General features: G+C 45.3%; 1 protein-coding gene across 1 annotated transcript in view; it reads right to left on the reverse strand.

Moving 5' to 3' along the window:
• The window catches only part of ezh1 (enhancer of zeste 1 polycomb repressive complex 2 subunit), a 131,016-nt gene that overhangs the window by 79,568 nt on the left and 23,980 nt on the right, over positions 1 to 27,468 (reverse strand). The window contains exons 5-7 of the mRNA XM_068013084.1: positions 27,325 to 27,416; positions 25,955 to 26,150; positions 25,592 to 25,860 (exon numbers count right to left, since the gene is read on the reverse strand). Coding sequence (XP_067869185.1) covers positions 25,592 to 25,860; positions 25,955 to 26,150; positions 27,325 to 27,416 — 557 coding nt within the window. The remainder of the gene's footprint in view (positions 1 to 25,591; positions 25,861 to 25,954; positions 26,151 to 27,324; positions 27,417 to 27,468) is intronic.

The raw sequence follows: 27,468 nt of genomic DNA on the forward strand, positions 1-27,468 counted from the left end.
CCCATCAACATTCTCCTGACCTGTCTCTCAGTAACTATTCCCATGAACATTCTCCTGACCTGTCTCTCAGTAACTGTTCCCATCAACATTCTCCTGACCTGTCTCTCAGTAACTATTCCCATCAACATTCTCCTGACCTGTCTCTCAGTAACTATTCCCGTCAACTTTCTCCTGACCTGTCTCTCAGTAACTGTTCCCATCAACATTCTCCGGACCTGTCTCTCAGTAACTGTTCCCATAAACATTCCCCTGACCTGTCTCTCAGTAACTATTCCCATGAACATTCTCCTGACCTGTCTCTCAGTAACTATTCCCATGAACATTCTCCTGACCTGTCTCTCAGTAACTATTCCCATGAACATTCTCTTGACCTGTCTCTCAGTAACTATGCCCATCAACATTCTCCTGACCTGTCTCTCAGTAACTATTCCCATCAACATTCTCCTGACCTGTCTCTCAGTCACTATTCCCATGAACATTCTCCTGACCTGTCTCTCAGTAACTATTCCCGTCAACATTCTCCTGACCTGTCTCTCAGTAACTATTCCCATCAACATTCTCCGGACCAGTCTCTCAGTAACTGTTCCCATAAACATTCCCCTGACCTGTCTCTCAGTAACTATTCCCATGAACATTCTCCTGACCTGTCTCTCAGTAACTATTCCCATGAACATTCTCCTGACCTGTCTCTCAGTAACTATTCCCGTCAACATTCTCCTGACCTGTCTCTCAGTAACTATTCCCATCAACATTCTCCTGACATGTCTCTCAGTAACTATTCCCATCAACATTCTCCGGACCTGTCTCTCAGTAACTGTTCCCATAAACATTCCCCTGACCTGTCTCTCAGTAACTATTCCCATCAACATTCTCCGGACCTGTCTCTCAGTAACTGTTCCCATAAACATTCCCCTGACCTGTCTCTCAGTCACTATTCCCATGAACATTCTCCTGACCTGTCTCTCAGTAACTATTCCCATGAACATTCTCCTGACCTGTCTCTCAGTAACTATTCCCGTCAACATTCTCCTGACCTGTCTCTCAGTAACTATTCCCGTCAACATTCTCCTGACCCGTCTCTCAGTAACTATTCCCATCAACATTCTCCTGACCTGTCTCTCAGTAACTATTCCCATGAACATTCTCCTGACCTGTCTCTCAGTAACTGTTCCCATCAACATTCTCCTGACCTGTCTCTCAGTAACTATTCCCATGAACATTCTCCTGACCTGTCTCTCAGTAACTATTCCCGTCAACATTCTCCTGACCTGTCTCTCAGTAACTATTCCCGTCAACATTCTCCTGACCTGTCTCTCAGTAACTATTCCCGTCAACATTCTCCTGACCCGTCTCTCAGTAACTATTCCCATCAACATTCTCCTGACCTGTCTCTCAGTAACTATTCCCATGAACATTCTCCTGACCTGTCTCTCAGTAACTGTTCCCATCAACATTCTCCTGACCCGTCTCTCAGTAACTATTCCCATGAACATTCTCCTGACCTGTCTCTCAGTAACTATTCCCATGAACATTCTCCTGACCTGTCTCTCAGTAACTATTCCCATGAACATTCTCCTGACCTGTCTCTCAGTAACAATTCCCATGAACATTCTCCTGACCTGTCTCTCAGTAACTATTCCCGTCAACATTCTCCTGACCTGTCTCTCAGTAACTATTCCCGTCAACATTCTCCTGACCTGTCTCTCAGTAACTATTCCCGTCAACATTCTCCTGACCCGTCTCTCAGTAACTATTCCCATCAACATTCTCCTGACCTGTCTCTCAGTAACTATTCCCATGAACATTCTCCTGACCTGTCTCTCAGTAACTGTTCCCATCAACATTCTCCTGACCTGTCTCTCAGTAACTATTCCCATGAACATTCTCCTGACCTGTCTCTCAGTAAGTATTCCCGTCAACTTTCTCCTGACCTGTCTCTCAGTAACTGTTCCCATCAACATTCTCCGGACCTGTATCTCAGTAACTATTCCCATCAACATTCTCCTGACCTGTCTCTCAGTAACTATTCCCGTCAACATTCTCTTGACCTGTCTCTCAGTAACTATTCCCATCAACATTCTCCTGACCTGTCTCTCAGTAACTATTCCCATCAATATTCTCCTGACCTGTCTCTCAGTAACTATTCCCATGAACATTCTCCTGACCTGTCTCTCAGTAACTATTCCCATGAACATTCTCCTGACCCGTCTCTCAGTAACTATTCCCATCAACATTCTCCTGACCTGTCTCTCAGTAACTATTCCCATCAACATTCTCCTGACCTGTCTCTCAGTAACTATTCCCATCAACATTCTCCTGGCCTGTCTCTCAGTAACTATTCCAGACAACATTCTCTTGACCTGTCTCTCAGTAACTATTCCCATCAACATTCTCCTGAACTATTCCCATGAACATTCTCCTGACCTGTCTCTCAGTAACTGTTCCCATGAACATTCTCCTGACCTGTCTCTCAGTAATTATTCCCGTCAACATTCTCTTGACCTGTCTCTCAGTAACTATTCCCATCAACATTCTCCTGGCTTGTCTCTCAGTAACTATTCCCATGAACATTCTCCTGACCTGTCTCTCAGTAACTATTCCCATCAACATTCTCCTGGCTTGTCTCTCAGTAACTATTCCCATGAACATTCTCCTGACCTGTCTCTCAGTAACTATTCCCATGAACATTCTCCTGAACTATTCCCATGAACATTCTCCTGACCTGTCTCTCAGTAACTATTCCCATCAACATTCTCCTGGCTTGTCTCTCAGTAACTGTTCCCATGAACATTCTCCTGACCTGTCTCTCAGTAACTATTCCCATGAACATTCTCCTGGCCTGTCTCTCAGTAACTTTTCCCGTCAACATTCTCCTGACCTGTCTCTCAGTAACTTTTCCCATCAATATTCTCCTGACCTGTCTCTCAGTAACTATTCCCATCAACATTCTCCTGACCTGTCTCTCAGTAACTAATCCCATCAACATTCTCCTGACCTGTCTCTCAGTAACTATTCCCATCAACATTCTCCTGACCTGTCTCTCAGTAACTATTCCCATCAATATTCTCCTGACCTGTCTCTCAGTAACTATTCCCATCAACATTCTCCTGACCTGTCTCTCAGTAACTATTCCCATCAACATTCTCCTGACCTGTCTCTGAGTAACTATTCCCATCAACATTCTCCTGACCTGTCTCTCAGTAACTATTCCCATCAACATTCTCCTGACCTGTCTCTCAGTAACTATTCCCATCAACATTCTCCTGACCTGTCTCTCAGTAACTGTTCCCATGAACATTCTCCTGACCTGTCTCTCAGTAACTATTCCCATCAACATTCTCCTGACCTGTCTCTCACTAACTGTTCCCATGAACATTTTCCTTACCTGTCTCGCAGTAACTATTCCCATCAACATTCTCCTGACCTGTCTCTCAGTAACTATTCCCATGAACATTCTCCTGACCCGTCTCTCGGTAACTATTCCCATCAACATTCTCCTGACCTGTCTCTCAGTAACTATTCCCATCAACATTCTCCTGACCTGTCTCTCAGTAACTATTCCCATCAACATTCTCCTGACCTGTCTCTCAGTAACTATTCCCATCAACATTCTCCTGAACTATTCCCATGAACATTCTCCTGACCTGTCTCTCACTAACTGTTCCCATGAACATTTTCCTTACCTGTCTCTCAGTAACTGTTCCCATGAACATTCTCCTGACCTGTCTCTCAGTAACTATTCCCATCAACATTCTCCTGAACTATTCCCATGAACATTCTCCTGACCTGTCTCTCAGTAACTATTCCCATGAACATTCTCCTGACCTGTCTCTCACTAACTGTTCCCATGAACATTTTCCTTACCTGTCTCTCAGTAACTGTTCCCATGAACATTCTCCTGACCTGTCTCTCAGTAACTATTCCCATCAACATTCTCCTGAACTATTCCCATGAACATTCTCCTGACCTGTCTCTCAGTAACTATTCCCATGAACATTCTCCTGACCTGTCTCTCAGTAACTATTCCCATCAACATTCTCCTGACCTGTCTCTCAGTAACTATTCCCATCAACATTCTCCTGAACTATTCCCATGAACATTCTCCTGACCTGTCTCTCAGTAACTATTCCCATCAACATTCTCCTGAACTATTCCCATGAACATTCTCCTGACCTGTCTCTCAGTAACTATTCCCATCAACATTCTCCTGACCTGTCTCTCAGTAACTATTCCCATCAACATTCTCCTGAACTATTCCCATGAACATTTTCCTTACCTGTCTCTCAGTAACTGTTCCCATGAACATTCTCCTGACCTGTCTCTCAGTAACTATTCCCATCAACATTCTCCTGACCTGTCTCTCAGTAACTATTCCCATCAACATTCTCCTGACCTGTCTCTCAGTAACTATTCCCATCAACATTCTCCTGAACTATTCCCATGAACATTCTCCTGACCTGTCTCTCAGTAACTATTCCCATCAACATTCTCCTGAACTATTCCCATGAACATTCTCCTGACCTGTCTCTCAGTAACTATTCCCATCAACATTCTCCTGACCTGTCTCTCAGTAACTATTCCCATCAACATTCTCCTGAACTATTCCCATGAACATTTTCCTTACCTGTCTCTCAGTAACTGTTCCCATGAACATTCTCCTGACCTGTCTCTCAGTAACTATTCCCATGAACATTCTCCTGACCTGTCTCTCAGTAACTATTCCCATGAACATTCTCCTGACCTGTCTCTCAGTAACTATTCCCATCAACATTCTCCTGACCTGTCTCTCAGTAACTATTCCCATCAACATTCTCCTGAACTATTCCCATGAACATTCTCCTGACCTGTCTCTCAGTAACTATTCCCATGAACATTCTCCTGACCTGTCTCTCACTAACTGTTCCCATGAACATTTTCCTTACCTGTCTCTCAGTAACTGTTCCCATGAACATTCTCCTGACCTGTCTCTCAGTAACTATTCCCATCAACATTCTCCTGAACTATTCCCATGAACATTCTCCTGACCTGTCTCTCAGTAACTATTCCCATGAACATTCTCCTGACCTGTCTCTCACTAACTGTTCCCATGAACATTTTCCTTACCTGTCTCTCAGTAACTATTCCCATCAACATTCTCCTGACCTGTCTCTCAGTAACTTTCCCATGAACATTCTCCTGACCTGTCTCTCAGTAACTATTCCCATCAACATTCTCCTGAACTATTCCCATGAACATTCTCCTGACCTGTCTCTCAGTAACTATTCCCATGAACATTCTCCTGACCTGTCTCTCACTAACTGTTCCCATGAACATTTTCCTTACCTGTCTCTCAGTAACTATTCCCATCAACATTCTCCTGACCTGTCTCTCAGTAACTTTCCCATGAACATTCTCCTGACCTGTCTCTCAGTAACTATTCCCATCAACATTCTCCTGAACTATTCCCATGAACATTCTCCTGACCTGTCTCTCAGTAACTATTCCCATGAACATTCTCCTGACCTGTCTCTCAGTAACTATTCCCATCAACATTCTCCTGAACTATTCCCATGAACATTCTCCTGACCTGTCTCTCAGTAACTATTCCCATGAACATTCTCCTGACCTGTCTCTCAGTAACTATTCCCATCAACATTCTCCTGAACTATTCCCATGAACATTCTCCTGGCCTGTCTCTCAGTAACTATTCCCATGAACATTCTCCTGGCCTGTCTCTCAGTAACTATTCCCATGAACATTCTCCTGACCTGTCTCTCAGTAACTGTTCCCATGAACATACTCCTGACCTGTCTCTCAGTAACTATTCCCGTCAACATTCTCCTGACCTGTCTCTCAGTAACTATTCCCATCAACATTCTCCTGACCTGTCTCTCAGTAACTATTCCCATCAACATTCTCCTGACCTGTCTCTCAGTAACTATTCCCATCAACATTCTCCTGACCTGTCTCTCAGTAACTATTCCCGTCAACATTCTCCTGACCTGTCTCTCAGTAACTATTCCCGTCAACATTCTCCTGACCTGTCTCTCAGTAACTATTCCCATCAACATTCTCCTGACCTGTCTCTCAGTAACTATTCCCATCAACATTCTCCTGACCTGTCTCTCAGTAACTATTCCCGTCAACATTCTCCTGACCAGTCTCTCAGTAACTATTCCCATTAACATTCTCCTGACCTGTCTCTCAGTAACTATTCCCATGAACATTCTCCTGACCCGTCTCTCAGTAACTATTCCCATGAACATTCTCCTGACCCGTCTCTCAGTAACTATTCCCATCAACATTCTCCTGACCTGTCTCTCAGTAACTATTCCCATCAACATTCTCCTGACCCGTCTCTCAGTAACTATTCCCATGAACATTCTCCTGACCCGTCTCTCAGTAACTATTCCCATCAACATTCTCCTGACCCGTCTCTCAGTAACTATTCCCATCAACATTCTCCTGACCTGTCTCGCAGTAACTATTCCCATCAACATTCTCCTGACCTGTCTCTCAGTAACTATTCCCATCAACATTCTCCTGACCTGTCTCTCAGTAACTGTTCCCAGGAACATTCTCCTGACCTGTCTCTCACTAACTGTTCCCATGAACATTTTCCTGACCTGTCTCTCAGTAACTATTCCCATCAACATTCTCCTGACCCGTCTCTCAGTAACTATTCCCATCAACATTCTCCTGACCCGTCTCGCAGTAACTATTCCCATCAACATTCTCCTGACCTGTCTCTCAGTAACTGTTCCCATCAACATTCTCCTGACCTGTCTCTCAGTAACTGTTCCCATCAACATTCTCCTGACCTGTCTCTCAGTAACTATTCCCATCAACATTCTCCTGACCTGTCTCGCAGTAACTGTTCCCATCAACATTCTCCTGACCTGTCTCTCAGTAACTATTCCCATCAACATTCTCCTGACCTGTCTCTCAGTAACTGTTCCCATCAACATTCTCCTGACCTGTCTCTCAGTAACTGTTCCCATCAACATTCTCCTGACCTGACTCTCAGTAACTGTTCCCATGAACATTCTCCTGACCTGTCTCTCACTAACTGTTCCCATGAACCTTTTCCTTACCTGTCTCTCAGTAACTATTCCCATCAACATTCTCCTGACCTGTCTCTCAGTAACTGTTCCCATCAACATTCTCCTGACCTGTCTCTCAGTAACTGTTCCCATGAACATTCTCCTGACCTGTCTCTCACTAACTGTTCCCATGAACATTTTCCTTACCTGTCTCTCAGTAACTATTCCCATGAACATTCTCTTGACCTGTCTCTCAGTAACTATTCCCATCAACATTCTCCTGACCTGTCTCTCAGTAACTATTCCCATGAACATTCTCCTGAACTATTCCCATGAACATTCTCCTGACCTGTCTCTCAGTAACTATTCCCATGAACATTCTCTTGACCTGTCTCTCAGTAACTATTCCCATCAACATTCTCCTGACCTGTCTCTCACTAACTGTTCCCATGAGCATTTTCCTTGCCTGTCTCTCAGTAACTATTCCCATCAACATTCTGCTGACCTGTCTCTCAGTAACTATTCCCATGAACATTCTCCTGACCTGTCTCTCAGTAATTATTCCCATCAACATTCTCCTGAACTATTCCCATGAACATTCTCCTGACCTGTCTCTCAGTAACTGTTCCCATGAACATTCTCTTGACCTGTCTCTCAGTAACTGTTCCCATCAACATTCTCCTGACCTGTCTCTCAGTAACTATTCCCATCAACATTCTCCTGACCTGTCTCTCAGTAACTATTCCCGTCAACATTCTCCTGACCAGTCTCCCAGTAACTATTCCCATCAACATTCTCCTGACCTGTCTCTCAGTAACTATTCCCGTCAACATTCTCCTGACCTGTCTCTCAGTAACTATTCCCATCAACATTCTCCTGACCTGTCTCTCAGTAACTATTCCCATCAACATTCTCCTGACCTGTCTCTCAGTAACTATTCCCATCAACATTCTCCTGACCTGTCTCTCAGTAACTATTCCCGTCAACATTCTCCTGACCAGTCTCTCAGTAACTATTCCCATCAACATTCTCCTGACCTGTCTCTCAGTAACTATTCCCATCAACATTCTCCTGACCTGTCTCTCAGTAACTATTCCCATCAACATTCTCCTGACCTGTCTCTCAGTAACTATTCCCGTCAACATTCTCCTGACCAGTCTCCCAGTAACTATTCCCATCAACATTCTCCTGACCTGTCTCTCAGTAACTATTCCCGTCAACATTCTCCTGACCTGTCTCTCAGTAACTATTCCCATCAACATTCTCCTGACCTGTCTCTCAGTAACTATTCCCATCAACATTCTCCTGACCTGTCTCTCAGTAACTATTCCCATCAACATTCTCCTGACCTGTCTCTCAGTAACTATTCCCGTCAACATTCTCCTGACCAGTCTCTCAGTAACTATTCCCATTAACATTCTCCTGACCTGTCTCTCAGTAACTATTCCCATGAACATTCTCCTGACCCGTCTCTAAGTAACTATTCCCATGAACATTCTCCTGACCCGTCTCTCAGTAACTATTCCCATCAACATTCTCCTGACCTGTCTCTCAGTAACTATTCCCATCAACATTCTCCTGACCCGTCTCTCAGTAACTATTCCCATGAACATTCTCCTGACCCGTCTCTCAGTAACTATTCCCATCAACATTCTCCTGACCCGTCTCTCAGTAACTATTCCCATCAACATTCTCCTGACCCGTCTCGCAGTAACTATTCCCATCAACATTCTCCTGACCTGTCTCTCAGTAACTATTCCCATCAACATTCTCCTGACCTGTCTCTCAGTAACTGTTCCCATGAACATTCTCCTGACCTGTCTCTCACTAACTGTTCCCATGAACATTTTCCTGACCTGTCTCTCAGTAACTATTCCCATCAACATTCTCCTGACCCGTCTCTCAGTAACTATTCCCATCAACATTCTCCTGACCCGTCTCGCAGTAACTATTCCCATCAACATTCTCCTGACCTGTCTCTCAGTAACTGTTCCCATCAACATTCTCCTGACCTGTCTCTCAGTAACTATTCCCATCAACATTCTCCTGACCTGTCTCGCAGTAACTATTCCCATCAACATTCTCCTGACCTGTCTCTCAGTAACTGTTCCCATCAACATTCTCCTGACCTGTCTCTCAGTAACTGTTCCCATCAACATTCTCCTGACCTGTCTCTCAGTAACTGTTCCCATCAACATTCTCCTGACCTGTCTCTCAGTAACTGTTCCCATGAACATTCTCCTGACCTGTCTCTCACTAACTGTTCCCATGAACCTTTTCCTTACCTGTCTCTCAGTAACTATTCCCATCAACATTCTCCTGACCTGTCTCTCAGTAACTGTTCCCATCAACATTCTCCTGACCTGTCTCTCAGTAACTGTTCCCATGAACATTCTCCTGACCTGTCTCTCACTAACTGTTCCCATGAACATTTTCCTTACCTGTCTCTCAGTAACTATTCCCATGAACATTCTCTTGACCTGTCTCTCAGTAACTATTCCCATCAACATTCTCCTGACCTGTCTCTCAGTAACTATTCCCATGAACATTCTCCTGAACTATTCCCATGAACATTATCCTGACCTGTCTCTCAGTAACTATTCCCATGAACATTCTCTTGACCTGTCTCTCAGTAACTATTCCCATCAACATTCTCCTGACCTGTCTCTCACTAACTGTTCCCATGAACATTTTCCTTGCCTGTCTCTCAGTAACTATTCCCATCAACATTCTGCTGACCTGTCTCTCAGTAACTATTCCCATGAACATTCTCCTGACCTGTCTCTCAGTAATTATTCCCATCAACATTCTCCTGAACTATTCCCATGAACATTCGCCTGACCTGTCTCTCAGTAACTGTTCCCATGAACATTCTCTTGACCTGTCTCTCAGTAACTGTTCCCATCAACATTCTCCTGACCTGTCTCTCAGTAACTATTCCCATGAACATTCTCCTGACCTGTCTCTCAGTAACTATTCCCATCAACATTCTCCTGACCTGTCTCTCAGTAACTATTCCCATGAACATTCTCCTGACCTGTCTCTCAGTAACTATTCCCATGAACATTCTCCTGACCTGTCTCTCAGTAACTATTCCCATGAACATTCTCCTGACCTGTCTCTCAGTAACTATTCCCATGAACATTCTCCTGACCTGTCTCTCAGTAACTATTCCCATGAACATTCTCCTGACCTGTCTCTCAGTAACTATTCCCATGAACATTCTCCTGACCTGTCTCTCAGTAACTATTCCCATCAACATTCTCCTGACCTGTCTCTCAGTAACTATTCCCATGAACATTTTCCTGACCTGTCTCTCAGTAACTATTCCCATCAACATTCTCCTGACCTGTCTCTCAGTAACTATTCCCATGAACATTCTCCTGACCTGTCTCTCAGTAACTATTCCCATGAACATTCTCCTGACCTGTCTCTCAGTAACTATTCCCATGAACATTCTCCTGACCTGTCTCTCAGTAACTATTCCCATCAACATTCTCCTGACCTGTCTCTCAGTAACTATTCCCATCAACATTCTCCTGACCTGTCTCTCAGTAACTATTCCCGTCAACATTCTCCTGACCAGTCTCTCAGTAACTATTCCCATTAACATTCTCCTGACCTGTCTCTCAGTAACTATTCCCATGAACATTCTCCTGACCCGTCTCTAAGTAACTATTCCCATGAACATTCTCCTGACCCGTCTCTCAGTAACTATTCCCATCAACATTCTCCTGACCTGTCTCTCAGTAACTATTCCCATCAACATTCTCCTGACCCGTCTCTCAGTAACTATTCCCATGAACATTCTCCTGACCCGTCTCTCAGTAACTATTCCCATCAACATTCTCCTGACCCGTCTCTCAGTAACTATTCCCATCAACATTCTCCTGACCCGTCTCGCAGTAACTATTCCCATCAACATTCTCCTGACCCGTCTCTCAGTAACTATTCCCATCAACATTCTCCTGACCTGTCTCTCAGTAACTATTCCCATCAACATTCTCCTGACCTGTCTCTCAGTAACTGTTCCCATGAACATTCTCCTGACCTGTCTCTCACTAACTGTTCCCATGAACATTTTCCTGACCTGTCTCTCAGTAACTATTCCCATCAACATTCTCCTGACCCGTCTCTCAGTAACTATTCCCATCAACATTCTCCTGACCCGTCTCGCAGTAACTATTCCCATCAACATTCTCCTGACCTGTCTCTCAGTAACTGTTCCCATCAACATTCTCCTGACCTGTCTCTCAGTAACTATTCCCATCAACATTCTCCTGACCTGTCTCGCAGTAACTATTCCCATCAACATTCTCCTGACCTGTCTCTCAGTAACTGTTCCCATCAACATTCTCCTGACCTGTCTCTCAGTAACTGTTCCCATCAACATTCTCCTGACCTGTCTCTCAGTAACTGTTCCCATCAACATTCTCCTGACCTGTCTCTCAGTAACTGTTCCCATGAACATTCTCCTGACCTGTCTCTCACTAACTGTTCCCATGAACCTTTTCCTTACCTGTCTCTCAGTAACTATTCCCATCAACATTCTCCTGACCTGTCTCTCAGTAACTGTTCCCATCAACATTCTCCTGACCTGTCTCTCAGTAACTGTTCCCATGAACATTCTCCTGACCTGTCTCTCACTAACTGTTCCCATGAACATTTTCCTTACCTGTCTCTCAGTAACTATTCCCATGAACATTCTCTTGACCTGTCTCTCAGTAACTATTCCCATCAACATTCTCCTGACCTGTCTCTCACTAACTGTTCCCATGAACCTTTTCCTTACCTGTCTCTCAGTAACTATTCCCATCAACATTCTCCTGACCTGTCTCTCAGTAACTGTTCCCATCAACATTCTCCTGACCTGTCTCTCAGTAACTGTTCCCATGAACATTCTCCTGACCTGTCTCTCACTAACTGTTCCCATGAACATTTTCCTTACCTGTCTCTCAGTAACTATTCCCATCAACATTCTCCTGACCTGTCTCTCAGTAACTATTCCCATGAACATTCTCTTGACCTGTCTCTCAGTAACTATTCCCATCAACATTCTCCTGACCTGTCTCTCAGTAACTATTCCCATGAACATTCTCTTGACCTGTCTCTCAGTAACTATTCCCATCAACATTCTCCTGACCTGTCTCTCACTAACTGTTCCCATGAACATTTTCCTTGCCTGTCTCTCAGTAACTATTCCCATCAACATTCTGCTGACCTGTCTCTCAGTAACTATTCCCATGAACATTCTCCTGACCTGTCTCTCAGTAATTATTCCCATCAACATTCTCCTGAACTATTCCCATGAACATTCTCCTGACCTGTCTCTCAGTAACTGTTCCCATGAACATTCTCTTGACCTGTCTCTCAGTAACTGTTCCCATCAACATTCTCCTGACCTGTCTCTCAGTAATTATTCCCATCAACATTCTCCTGAACTATTCCCATGAACATTCTCCTGACCTGTCTCTCAGTAACTGTTCCCATGAACATTCTCTTGACCTGTCTCTCAGTAACTGTTCCCATCAACATTCTCCTGACCTGTCTCTCAGTAACTATTCCCATGAACATTCTCCTGACCTGTCTCTCAGTAACTATTCCCATCAACATTCTCCTGACCTGTCTCTCAGTAACTATTCCCATGAACATTCTCCTGACCTGTCTCTCAGTAACTATTCCCATGAACATTCTCCTGACCTGTCTCTCAGTAACTATTCCCATGAACATTCTCCTGACCTGTCTCTCAGTAACTATTCCCATGAACATTCTCCTGACCTGTCTCTCAGTAACTATTCCCATCAACATTCTCCTGACCTGTCTCTCAGTAACTATTCCCATGAACATTTTCCTGACCTGTCTCTCAGTAACTATTCCCATCAACATTCTCCTGACCTGTCTCTCAGTAACTATTCCCATGAACATTCTCCTGACCTGTCTCTCAGTAACTATTCCCATGAACATTCTCCTGACCTGTCTCTCAGTAACTATTCCCATGAACATTCTCCTGACCTGTCTCTCAGTAACTATTCCCATGAACATTCTCCTGACCTGTCTCTCAGTAACTATTCCCATGAACATTCTCCTGACCTGTCTCTCAGTAACTATTCCCATGAACATTCTCCTGACCTGTCTCTCAGTAACTATTCCCATGAACATTCTCCTGACCTGTCTCTCAGTAACTATTCCCATGAACATTCTCCTGACCTGTCTCTCAGTAACTATTCCCATGAACATTCTCCTGACCTGTCTCTCAGTAACTATTCCCATCAACATTCTCCTGAACTATTCCCATGAACATTCTCCTGACCTGTCTCTCAGTAACTATTCCCATGAACATTCTCCTGGCCTGTCTCTCAGTAACTATTCCCATGAACATTCTCCTGACCTGTCTCTCAGTAACTATTCCCATCAACATTCTCCTGAACTATTCCCATGAACATTCTCCTGGCCTGTCTCTCAGTAACTATTCCCATGAACATTCTCCTGACCTGTCTCTCAGTAACTATTCCCATCAACATTCTCCTGAACTATTCCCATGAACATTCTCCTGGCCTGTCTCTCAGTAACTATTCCCATGAACATTCTCCTGACCTGTCTCTCAGTAACTATTCCCATCAACATTCTCCTGACCTGTCTCTCAGTAACTATTCCCGTCAACATTCTCCTGACCTGTCTCTCAGTAACTATTCCCATCAACATTCTCCTGACCTGTCTCTCAGTAACTATTCCCATCAACATTCTCCTGACCTGTCTCTCAGTAACTATTCCCATCAACATTCTCCTGACCTGTCTCTCAGTAACTATTCCCGTCAACATTCTCCTGACCTGTCTCTCAGTAACTATTCCCATCAACATTCTCCTGACCTGTCTCTCAGTAACTATTCCCGTCAACATTCTCCTGACCTGTCTCTCAGTAACTATTCCCATCAACATTCTCCTGACCTGTCTCTCAGTAACTTTTCCCGTCAACATTCTCCTGACCTGTCTCTCAGTAACTATTCCCATGAACATTCTCCTGACCTGTCTCTCAGTAACTATTCCCATCAACATTCTCCTGACCTGTCTCTCAGTAACTATTCCCATCAACATTCTCCTGACCTGTCTCTCAGTAACTATTCCCGTCAACATTCTCCTGACCTGTCTCTCAGTAACTATTCCCATCAACATTCTCCTGACCTGTCTCTCAGTAACTTTTCCCGTCAACATTCTCCTGACCTGTCTCTCAGTAACTATTCCCATCAACATTCTCCTGACCTGTCTCTCAGTAACTTTTCCCGTCAACATTCTCCTGACCTGTCTCTCAGTAACTTTTCCCGTCAACATTCTCCTGACCTGTCTCTCAGTAACTATTCCCATGAACATTCTCCTGACCTGTCTCTCAGTAACTATTCCCATCAACATTCTCCTGACCTGTCTCTCAGTAACTATTCCCGTCAACATTCTCCTGACCTGTCTCTCAGTAACTATTCCCGTCAACATTCTCTTGACCAGTCTCTCAGTAACTATTCCCATGAACATTCTCCTGACCTGTCTCTCAGTAACTATTCCCGTCAACATTCTCCTGACCTGTCTCTCAGTAACTATTCCCGTCAACATTCTCCTGACCTGTCTCTCAGTAACTATTCCCGTCAACATTCTCCTGACCTGTCTCTCAGTAACTATTCCCATCAACATTCTCCTGACCTGTCTCTCAGTAACTATTCCCATCAACATTCTCCTGACCTGTCTCTCAGTAACTATTCCCGACAACATTCTCCTGACCTGTCTCTCAGTAACTATTCCCATCAACATTCTCCTGACCTGTCTCTCAGTAACTATTCCCATCAACATTCTCCTGACCTGTCTCTCAGTAACTATTCCCATCAACATTCTCCTGACCTGTCTCTCAGTAACTATTCCCGTCAACATTCTCCTGACCAGTCTCTCAGTAACTATTCCCATTAACATTCTCCTGACCTGTCTCTCAGTAACTATTCCCATGAACATTCTCCTGACCCGTCTCTCAGTAACTATTCCCATGAACATTCTCCTGACCCGTCTCTCAGTAACTATTCCCATCAACATTCTCCTGACCTGTCTCTCAGTAACTATTCCCATCAACATTCTCCTGACCCGTCTCTCAGTAACTATTCCCATGAACATTCTCCTGACCCGTCTCTCAGTAACTATTCCCATCAACATTCTCCTGACCCGTCTCTCAGTAACTATTCCCATCAACATTCTCCTGACCCGTCTCGCAGTAACTATTCCCATCAACATTCTCCTGACCTGTCTCTCAGTAACTATTCCCATCAACATTCTCCTGACCTGTCTCTCAGTAACTGTTCCCAGGAACATTCTCCTGACCTGTCTCTCACTAACTGTTCCCATGAACATTTTCCTGACCTGTCTCTCAGTAACATTTCCCATCAACATTCTCCTGACCCGTCTCTCAGTAACTATTCCCATCAACATTCTCCTGACCCGTCTCGCAGTAACTATTCCCATCAACATTCTCCTGACCTGTCTCTCAGTAACTGTTCCCATCAACATTCTCCTGACCTGTCTCTCAGTAACTGTTCCCATCAACATTCTCCTGACCTGTCTCTCAGTAACTATTCCCATGAACATTCTCCTGACCTGTCTCTCAGTAACTATTCCCATGAACATTCTCCTGACCTGTCTCTCAGTAACTATTCCCATGAACATTCTCCTGACCTGTCTCTCAGTAACTATTCCCATGAACATTCTCCTGACCTGTCTCTCAGTAACTATTCCCATGAACATTCTCCTGACCTGTCTCTCAGTAACTATTCCCATCAACATTCTCCTGACCTGTCTCTCAGTAACTATTCCCATGAACATTTTCCTGACCTGTCTCTCAGTAACTATTCCCATCAACATTCTCCTGACCTGTCTCTCAGTAACTATTCCCATGAACATTCTCCTGACCTGTCTCTCAGTAACTATTCCCATGAACATTCTCCTGACCTGTCTCTCAGTAACTATTCCCATGAACATTCTCCTGACCTGTCTCTCAGTAACTATTCCCATGAACATTCTCCTGACCTGTCTCTCAGTAACTATTCCCATGAACATTCTCCTGACCTGTCTCTCAGTAACTATTCCCATGAACATTCTCCTGACCTGTCTCTCAGTAACTATTCCCATGAACATTCTCCTGACCTGTCTCTCAGTAACTATTCCCATGAACATTCTCCTGACCTGTCTCTCAGTAACTATTCCCATGAACATTCTCCTGACCTGTCTCTCAGTAACTATTCCCATCAACATTCTCCTGAACTATTCCCATGAACATTCTCCTGACCTGTCTCTCAGTAACTATTCCCATGAACATTCTCCTGGCCTGTCTCTCAGTAACTATTCCCATGAACATTCTCCTGACCTGTCTCTCAGTAACTATTCCCATCAACATTCTCCTGAACTATTCCCATGAACATTCTCCTGGCCTGTCTCTCAGTAACTATTCCCATGAACATTCTCCTGACCTGTCTCTCAGTAACTATTCCCATCAACATTCTCCTGAACTATTCCCATGAACATTCTCCTGGCCTGTCTCTCAGTAACTATTCCCATGAACATTCTCCTGACCTGTCTCTCAGTAACTATTCCCATCAACATTCTCCTGACCTGTCTCTCAGTAACTATTCCCGTCAACATTCTCCTGACCTGTCTCTCAGTAACTATTCCCATCAACATTCTCCTGACCTGTCTCTCAGTAACTATTCCCATCAACATTCTCCTGACCTGTCTCTCAGTAACTATTCCCATCAACATTCTCCTGACCTGTCTCTCAGTAACTATTCCCGTCAACATTCTCCTGACCTGTCTCTCAGTAACTATTCCCATCAACATTCTCCTGACCTGTCTCTCAGTAACTATTCCCGTCAACATTCTCCTGACCTGTCTCTCAGTAACTATTCCCATCAACATTCTCCTGACCTGTCTCTCAGTAACTTTTCCCGTCAACATTCTCCTGACCTGTCTCTCAGTAACTATTCCCATGAACATTCTCCTGACCTGTCTCTCAGTAACTATTCCCATCAACATTCTCCTGACCTGTCTCTCAGTAACTATTCCCATCAACATTCTCCTGACCTGTCTCTCAGTAACTATTCCCGTCAACATTCTCCTGACCTGTCTCTCAGTAACTATTCCCATCAACATTCTCCTGACCTGTCTCTCAGTAACTTTTCCCGTCAACATTCTCCTGACCTGTCTCTCAGTAACTATTCCCATCAACATTCTCCTGACCTGTCTCTCAGTAACTTTTCCCGTCAACATTCTCCTGACCTGTCTCTCAGTAACTTTTCCCGTCAACATTCTCCTGACCTGTCTCTCAGTAACTATTCCCATGAACATTCTCCTGACCTGTCTCTCAGTAACTATTCCCATCAACATTCTCCTGACCTGTCTCTCAGTAACTATTCCCGTCAACATTCTCCTGACCTGTCTCTCAGTAACTATTCCCGTCAACATTCTCTTGACCAGTCTCTCAGTAACTATTCCCATGAACATTCTCCTGACCTGTCTCTCAGTAACTATTCCCGTCAACATTCTCCTGACCTGTCTCTCAGTAACTATTCCCGTCAACATTCTCCTGACCTGTCTCTCAGTAACTATTCCCGTCAACATTCTCCTGACCTGTCTCTCAGTAACTATTCCCATCAACATTCTCCTGACCTGTCTCTCAGTAACTATTCCCATCAACATTCTCCTGACCTGTCTCTCAGTAACTATTCCCGACAACATTCTCCTGACCTGTCTCTCAGTAACTATTCCCATCAACATTCTCCTGACCTGTCTCTCAGTAACTATTCCCATCAACATTCTCCTGACCTGTCTCTCAGTAACTATTCCCATCAACATTCTCCTGACCTGTCTCTCAGTAACTATTCCCGTCAACATTCTCCTGACCAGTCTCTCAGTAACTATTCCCATTAACATTCTCCTGACCTGTCTCTCAGTAACTATTCCCATGAACATTCTCCTGACCCGTCTCTCAGTAACTATTCCCATGAACATTCTCCTGACCCGTCTCTCAGTAACTATTCCCATCAACATTCTCCTGACCTGTCTCTCAGTAACTATTCCCATCAACATTCTCCTGACCCGTCTCTCAGTAACTATTCCCATGAACATTCTCCTGACCCGTCTCTCAGTAACTATTCCCATCAACATTCTCCTGACCCGTCTCTCAGTAACTATTCCCATCAACATTCTCCTGACCCGTCTCGCAGTAACTATTCCCATCAACATTCTCCTGACCTGTCTCTCAGTAACTATTCCCATCAACATTCTCCTGACCTGTCTCTCAGTAACTGTTCCCAGGAACATTCTCCTGACCTGTCTCTCACTAACTGTTCCCATGAACATTTTCCTGACCTGTCTCTCAGTAACATTTCCCATCAACATTCTCCTGACCCGTCTCTCAGTAACTATTCCCATCAACATTCTCCTGACCCGTCTCGCAGTAACTATTCCCATCAACATTCTCCTGACCTGTCTCTCAGTAACTGTTCCCATCAACATTCTCCTGACCTGTCTCTCAGTAACTGTTCCCATCAACATTCTCCTGACCTGTCTCTCAGTAACTATTCCCATCAACATTCTCCTGACCTGTCTCGCAGTAACTGTTCCCATCAACATTCTCCTGACCTGTCTCTCAGTAACTGTTCCCATCAACATTCTCTTGACCTGTCTCTCAGTAACTATTCCCATCAACATTCTCCTGACCTGTCTCTCAGTAACTGTTCCCATGAACCTTTTCCTTACCTGTCTCTCAGTAACTATTCCCATCAACATTCTCCTGACCTGTCTCTCAGTAACTATTCCCGTCAACATTCTCCTGACCTGTCTCTCAGTAACTATTCCCGTCAACATTCTCTTGACCAGTCTCTCAGTAACTATTCCCATGAACATTCTCCTGACCTGTCTCTCAGTAACTATTCCCGTCAACATTCTCCTGACCTGTCTCTCAGTAACTATTCCCGTCAACATTCTCCTGACCTGTCTCTCAGTAACTATTCCCGTCAACATTCTCCTGACCTGTCTCTCAGTAACTATTCCCATCAACATTCTCCTGACCTGTCTCTCAGTAACTATTCCCATCAACATTCTCCTGACCTGTCTCTCAGTAACTATTCCCATCAACATTCTCCTGACCTGTCTCTCAGTAACTATTCCCGACAACATTCTCCTGACCTGTCTCTCAGTAACTATTCCCATCAACATTCTCCTGACCTGTCTCTCAGTAACTATTCCCATCAACATTCTCCTGACCTGTCTCTCAGTAACTATTCCCGTCAACATTCTCCTGACCAGTCTCTCAGTAACTATTCCCATTAACATTCTCCTGACCTGTCTCTCAGTAACTATTCCCATGAACATTCTCCTGACCCGTCTCTCAGTAACTATTCCCATGAACATTCTCCTGACCCGTCTCTCAGTAACTATTCCCATCAACATTCTCCTGACCTGTCTCTCAGTAACTATTCCCATCAACATTCTCCTGACCCGTCTCTCAGTAACTATTCCCATGAACATTCTCCTGACCCGTCTCTCAGTAACTATTCCCATCAACATTCTCCTGACCCGTCTCTCAGTAACTATTCCCATCAACATTCTCCTGACCCGTCTCGCAGTAACTATTCCCATCAACATTCTCCTGACCTGTCTCTCAGTAACTATTCCCATCAACATTCTCCTGACCTGTCTCTCAGTAACTGTTCCCAGGAACATTCTCCTGACCTGTCTCTCACTAACTGTTCCCATGAACATTTTCCTGACCTGTCTCTCAGTAACTATTCCCATCAACATTCTCCTGACCCGTCTCTCAGTAACTATTCCCATCAACATTCTCCTGACCCGTCTCGCAGTAACTATTCCCATCAACATTCTCCTGACCTGTCTCTCAGTAACTGTTCCCATCAACATTCTCCTGACCTGTCTCTCAGTAACTGTTCCCATCAACATTCTCCTGACCTGTCTCTCAGTAACTATTCCCATCAACATTCTCCTGACCTGTCTCGCAGTAACTGTTCCCATCAACATTCTCCTGACCTGTCTCTCAGTAACTGTTCCCATCAACATTCTCTTGACCTGTCTCTCAGTAACTATTCCCATCAACATTCTCCTGACCTGTCTCTCAGTAACTGTTCCCATGAACCTTTTCCTTACCTGTCTCTCAGTAACTATTCCCATCAACATTCTCCTGACCTGTCTCTCAGTAACTGTTCCCATCAACATTCTCCTGACCTGTCTCTCAGTAACTGTTCCCATGAACATTCTCCTGACCTGTCTCTCACTAACTGTTCCCATGAACATTTTCCTTACCTGTCTCTCAGTAACTATTCCCATGAACATTCTCCTGAACTATTCCCATGAACATTCTCCTGACCTGTCTCTCAGTAACTATTCCCATGAACATTCTCTTGACCTGTCTCTCAGTAACTATTCCCATCAACATTCTCCTGACCTGTCTCTCACTAACTGTTCCCATGAACATTTTCCTTGCCTGTCTCTCAGTAACTATTCCCATCAACATTCTGCTGACCTGTCTCTCAGTAACTATTCCCATGAACATTCTCCTGACCTGTCTCTCAGTAATTATTCCCATCAACATTCTCCTGAACTATTCCCATGAACATTCTCCTGACCTGTCTCTCAGTAACTGTTCCCATGAACATTCTCTTGACCTGTCTCTCAGTAACTGTTCCCATCAACATTCTCCTGACCTGTCTCTCAGTAACTATTCCCATGAACATTCTCCTGACCTGTCTCTCAGTAACTATTCCCATCAACATTCTCCTGACCTGTCTCTCAGTAACTATTCCCATGAACATTCTCCTGACCTGTCTCTCAGTAACTATTCCCATGAACATTCTCCTGACCTGTCTCTCAGTAACTATTCCCATCAACATTCTCCTGACCTGTCTCTCAGTAACTATTCCCATGAACATTCTCCTGACCTGTCTCTCAGTAACTATTCCCATCAACATTCTCCTGACCTGTCTCTCAGTAACTATTCCCATGAACATTCTCCTGACCTGTCTCTCAGTAACTATTCCCATCAACATTCTCCTGACCTGTCTCTCAGTAACTATTCCCATGAACATTCTCCTGACCTGTCTCTCAGTAACTGTTCCCATCAACATTCTCCTGACCTGTCTCTCAGTAACTATTCCCATGAACATTCTCCTGACCTGTCTCTCAGTAACTATTCCCATCAACATTCTCCTGACCTGTCTCTCAGTAACTATTCCCATGAACATTCTCTTGACCTGTCTCTCAGTAACTGTTCCCATGAACATTCTCCTGACCTGTCTCTCAGTAACTATTCCCATGAACATTCTCTTGACCTGTCTCTCAGTAACTGTTCCCATGAACATTCTCTTGACCTGTCTCTCAGTAACTGTTCCCATCAACATTCTCCTGACCTGTCTCTCAGTAACTATTCCCATGAACATTCTCCTGACCTGTCTCTCAGTAACTATTCCCATCAACATTCTCCTGACCTGTCTCTCAGTAACTATTCCCATGAACATTCTCCTGACCTCTCTCTCAGTAACTATTCCCATGAACATTTTCCTGACCTGTCTCTCAGTAACTATTCCCATCAACATTCTCCTGACCTGTCTCTCAGTAACTATTCCCATGAACATTCTCCTGACCTGTCTCTCAGTAACTATTCCCATGAACATTCTCCTGACCTGTCTCTCAGTAACTATTCCCATGAACATTCTCCTGACCTGTCTCTCAGTAACTATTCCCATGAACATTCTCCTGACCTGTCTCTCAGTAACTATTCCCATGAACATTCTCCTGACCTGTCTCTCAGTAACTATTCCCATGAACATTCTCCTGACCTGTCTCTCAGTAACTATTCCCATGAACATTCTCCTGACCTGTCTCTCAGTAACTATTCCCATCAACATTCTCCTGAACTATTCCCATGAACATTCTCCTGACCTGTCTCTCAGTAACTATTCCCATCAACATTCTCCTGAACTATTCCCATGAACATTCTCCTGGCCTGTCTCTCAGTAACTATTCCCATGAACATTCTCCTGACCTGTCTCTCAGTAACTATTCCCATGAACATTCTCCTGACCTGTCTCTCAGTAACTATTCCCATGAACATTCTCCTGACCTGTCTCTCAGTAACTATTCCCATCAACATTCTCCTGAACTATTCCCATGAACATTCTCCTGACCTGTCTCTCAGTAACTATTCCCATGAACATTCTCCTGGCCTGTCTCTCAGTAACTATTCCCATGAACATTCTCCTGACCTGTCTCTCAGTAACTATTCCCATCAACATTCTCCTGACCTGTCTCTCAGTAACTATTCCCGTCAACATTCTCCTGACCTGTCTCTCAGTAACTATTCCCATCAACATTCTCCTGACCTGTCTCTCAGTAACTATTCCCATCAACATTCTCCTGACCTGTCTCTCAGTAACTATTCCCATCAACATTCTCCTGACCTGTCTCTCAGTAACTATTCCCGTCAACATTCTCCTGACCTGTCTCTCAGTAACTATTCCCATCAACATTCTCCTGACCTGTCTCTCAGTAACTATTCCCGTCAACATTCTCCTGACCTGTCTCTCAGTAACTATTCCCATCAACATTCTCCTGACCTGTCTCTCAGTAACTATTCCCATCAACATTCTCCTGACCTGTCTCTCAGTAACTATTCCCATGAACATTCTCCTGACCTGTCTCTCAGTAACTATTCCCGTCAACATTCTCCTGACCTGTCTCTCAGTAACTATTCCCGTCAACATTCTCCTGACCTGTCTCTCAGTAACTATTCCCGTCAACATTCTCTTGACCAGTCTCTCAGTAACTATTCCCATGAACATTCTCCTGACCTGTCTCTCAGTAACTATTCCCGTCAACATTCTCCTGACCTGTCTCTCAGTAACTATTCCCATCAACATTCTCCTGACCTGTCTCTCAGTAACTATTCCCGTCAACATTCTCCTGACCTGTCTCTCAGTAACTATTCCCGTCAACATTCTCTTGACCTGTCTCTCAGTAACTATTCCCATGAACATTCTCCTGGCCTGTCTCTCAGTAACTATTCCCATCAACATTCTCCTGACCTGTCTCTCAGTAACTATTCCCGTCAACATTCTCTTGACCTGTCTCTCAGTAACTATTCCCATCAACATTCTCCTGACCTGTCTCTCAGTAACTTTTCCCGTCAACATTCTCCTGACCTGTCTCTCAGTAACTATTCCCGTCAACATTCTCCTGACCTGTCTCTCAGTAACTATTCCCATGAACATTCTCCTGACCTGTCTCTCAGTAACTATTCCCGTCAACATTCTCCTGACCTGTCTCTCAGTAACTATTCCCGTTAACATTCTCCTGACCTGTCTCTCAGTAACTATTCCCGTCAACATTCTCTTGACCTGTCTCTCAGTAACTATTCCCGTCAACATTCTCCTGAACTACTCCCATGAACATTCTCCTGACCTGTCTCTCAGTAACTATTCCCGTCAACATTCTCTTGACCTGTCTCTCAGTAACTATTCCCATGAACATTCTCCTGGCCTGTCTCTCAGTAACTATTCCCATCAACATTCTCCTGACCTGTCTCTCAGTAACTATTCCCATGAACATTCTCCTGACCTGTCTCTCAGTAACTGTTCCCATGAACATTCTCTTGACCTGTCTCTCAGTAACTGTTCCCATCAACATTCTCCTGACCTGTCTCTCAGTAACTATTCCCGTTAACATTCTCTTGACCTGTCTCTCAGTAACTATTCCCATGAACATTCTCCTGACCTGTCTCTCAGTAACTGTTCCCATGAACATTCTCTTGACCTGTCTCTCAGTAACTATTCCCATCAACATTCTCCTGACCTGTCTCTCAGTAATTATTCCCGTCAACATTCTCTTGACCTGTCTCTCAGTAACTATTCCCATGAACATTCTCCTGACCTGTCTCTCAGTAACTGTTCCCATCAACATTCTCCTGACCTGTCTCTCAGTAACTATTCCCGTCAACATTCTTCTGACCTGTCTCTCAGTAACTATTCCCGTCAACATTCTCTTGACCTGTCTCTCAGTAACTATTCCCATGAACATTCTCCTGACCTGTCTCTCACTAACTATTCCCATGAACATTCCCCTGACCTGTCTCTCAGTAACTGTTCCCATGAACATTCTCTTGACCTGTCTCTCAGTAACTGTTCCCATGAACATTCTCCTGACCTGTCTCTCAGTAACTATTCCCGTCAACATTCTCTTGACCTGTCTCTCAGTAACTATTCCCATTAACATTCTCCTGACCTGTCTCTCAGTAACTATTCCCGTCAACATTCTCTTGACCTGTCTCTCAGTAACTATTCCCATGAACATTCTCCTGACCTGTCTCTCAGTAACTGTTCCCATGAACATTCTCTTGACCTGTCTCTCAGTAACTGTTCCCATCAACATTCTCCTGACCTGTCTCTCAGTAACTATTCCCGTCAACATTCTCCTGACCAGTCTCTCAGTAACTATTCCCGTCAACATTCTCTTGACCTGTCTCTCAGTAACTATTCCCATGAACATTCTCCTGACCTGTCTCTCAGTAACTATTCCCATGAACATTCTCTTGACCTGTCTCTCAGTAACTATTCCCATGAACATTCTCCTGACCTGTCTCTCAGTAACTATTCCCATGAACATTCTCCTGACCCGTCTCTCAGTAACTATTCCCATCAACATTCTCCTGACCTGTCTCTCAGTAACTATTCCCGTCAACATTCTCTTGACCTGTCTCTCAGTAACTATTCCCATCAACATTCTCCTGACCTGTCTCTCAGTAACTATTCCCATGAACATTCTCTTGACCTGTCTCTCAGTAACTATTCCCATCAACATTCTCCTGACCTGTCTCTCAGTAACTATTCCCATGAACATTCTCCTGACCCGTCTCTCAGTAACTATTCCCATCAACATTCTCCTGACCTGTCTCTCAGTAACTATTCCCGTCAACATTCTCTTGACCTGTCTCTCAGTAACTATTCCCATCAACATTCTCCTGACCTGTCTCTCAGTAACTATTCCCGTCAACATTCTCTTGACCTGTCTCTCAGTAACTATTCCCATCAACATTCTCCTGACCTGTCTCTCAGTAACTGTTCCCATGAACATTCTCCTGACCTGTCTCTCAGTAACTATTCCCATCAACATTCTCCTGACCTGTCTCTCAGTAACTATTCCCATCAACATTCTCCTGACCTGTCTCTCAGTAACTGTTCCCATGAACATTCTCCTGACCCGTCTCTCAGTAACTGTTCCCATGAACATTCTCCTGAACTATTCCCATGAACATTCTCCTGACCTGTCTCTCAGTAACTGTTCCCATCAACATTCTCCTGACCTGTCTCTCAGTAACTATTCCCGTCAACATTCTCTTGACCTGTCTCTCAGTAACTATTCCCATGAACATTCTCCTGAACTATTCCCATGAACATTCTCTTGACCTGTCTCTCAGTAACTATTCCCGTCAACATTCTCTTGACCTGTCTCTCAGTAACTATTCCCATGAACATTCTCCTGACCTGTCTGCAGCTCTTTGTTTTCATCAGTCTGGCGATGGCACAGAAATTGTTGAAATAGGTTCCATGCAACACACGGAAGAGTGATTCTTCGGCACAGATCCAGGCCACATGCTCTGGGATCGCACTGTGCTCATCCAACTCAGGACCCTCGATCTGCCCAGGGGTCCCATTCTGCCCGGGGGTTTCGCAGAGATCATCTGTCTCGCCCGGTCCAGACATCGGCCTCAGCTTGACTGGTGTTTGACTCCGGGAACTTCCCTCGGACAAATCTGCAACACAAACGTCGATCCAGTTCCAGGCTAGAAAGGCGGGTTTTGACCCCGGAGTGCGCGGCAGCCATTGGGCCAAGGGTTAGCGACTTACCTGAGAAGCTCTGGGAGTTTTCGCCACTGCATTCCCGGTCACTGTCGCCATCTTTCATCTCACTGACCACGATGGTGGGGGCACTGTGTTGGTTCCAGTTACCGTGGTGATGCTTTCTGCGCCGTCCTGCGCTCCTCTTCACTCGTGTTTTATTTTGAATGGTGGAAAGAGAGGCAGAAAACTCCTTGGCTCCATCCTGTTGCCGAGAATCAGGAATAAATCAGGGTCAGCATTCACCCCAAACTCAACATCAGAACCAGGCAGCAACTCAGCAAATTCACCAGGAGAGGCGCTCCAGCATCATACTCACTCCTCCCCTCCCGTCTCCTATTCCCCTCCCCCCTCTCCTCTCCTCCCCTCCCGTCTCCCTTCCCCTCCCCCCTCTCCTCCCGTCTCCCATTCCCCTCCCCCCTCTCCTCCCCTCCCGTCTCCCATTCCCCTCCCCACTCTCCTCCCGTCTCCCATTCCCCTCCCCCCTCTCCTCCCCTCCCGTCTCCCAATCCCCTCCCGACTCCCATTCCCCTCCCCCCTCTCCTCCCCTCCCCCTCTCCCATTCCCCTCCCCACTCTCCTCCCGTCTCCCATTCCCCTCCCCCCTCTCCTCCCCTCCCGTCTCCCATTCCCCTCCCGACTCCCATTCCCCTCCCCCCTCTCCTCCCCTCCCCTCCCGTCTCCCATTCCCCTCCCCCCTCTCCTCCCCTCCCCCTCTCGTCTCCCATTCCCCTCCCCCCTCTCCTCCCCTCCCGACTCCCATTCCCCTCCCCCCTCTCCTCCCCTCCCGTCTCCCATTCCCCTCCCCACTGTCCTCCCCTCCCGTCTCCTATTCCCCTCCCCCTCTCCTCCCCTCCCCTCCCCCCCGTCTCCCATTCCCCTCCCCCCTCTCCTCCCCTCCCGTCTCCCGTCCCTCTCCCCCCTCTCCTTCCCCTCCCCCCTCTCCTCCCCTCCCATCTCCCGTTCCCCTCCTTCCCCTCCCCCCTCTCCTCCCCTCCCATCTCCCGTTCCCCTCCTCCCTCTCCTCCCCTCCTGTCTCCCGTTCCCGTCCCCCTTCTCCTCCCCTCCTGTCTCCCGTTCCCCTCCCCCTCTCCTCCCCTTCACTCCATCCCGCCTCTCCACATCCCCTCCCTCCGCTCTTTCCTTCACTCGTCTCCCCCACCCTCTTTCTCACCTCACCCCTCCTCTCACCACACAGTGAACCCCACAGGACTCTCAGTGCTGATGGACTGGGTCAGGCCGCACCACAAGTCCTTTAGTGACCATGGAGCGATGGGCTCTCTGAATCCTGCAGGAGTGAACATTGGCCTCGATGGACGGTTGTGTATTTCCTCAGATTAACACCCAGCCGATAAAATAACATCTTTGATTAACATTCACCAACAACATGAAGCAGTCCTTGCCGCAGGGTGCCACTTCCACCGATATCTCTTTATTTTTCCGCTTGTACATATTTGGTGTCGCGTGAAAAGCTGCAAAATTAAGAATCATATTGTAGCGAATGTTTGCATCAGCATGAGAACT

Source organism: Heterodontus francisci, chromosome 33, assembly GCF_036365525.1.
Source record: "Heterodontus francisci isolate sHetFra1 chromosome 33, sHetFra1.hap1, whole genome shotgun sequence".
NCBI classification, from domain to species: Eukaryota; Metazoa; Chordata; class Chondrichthyes; order Heterodontiformes; family Heterodontidae; genus Heterodontus; species Heterodontus francisci.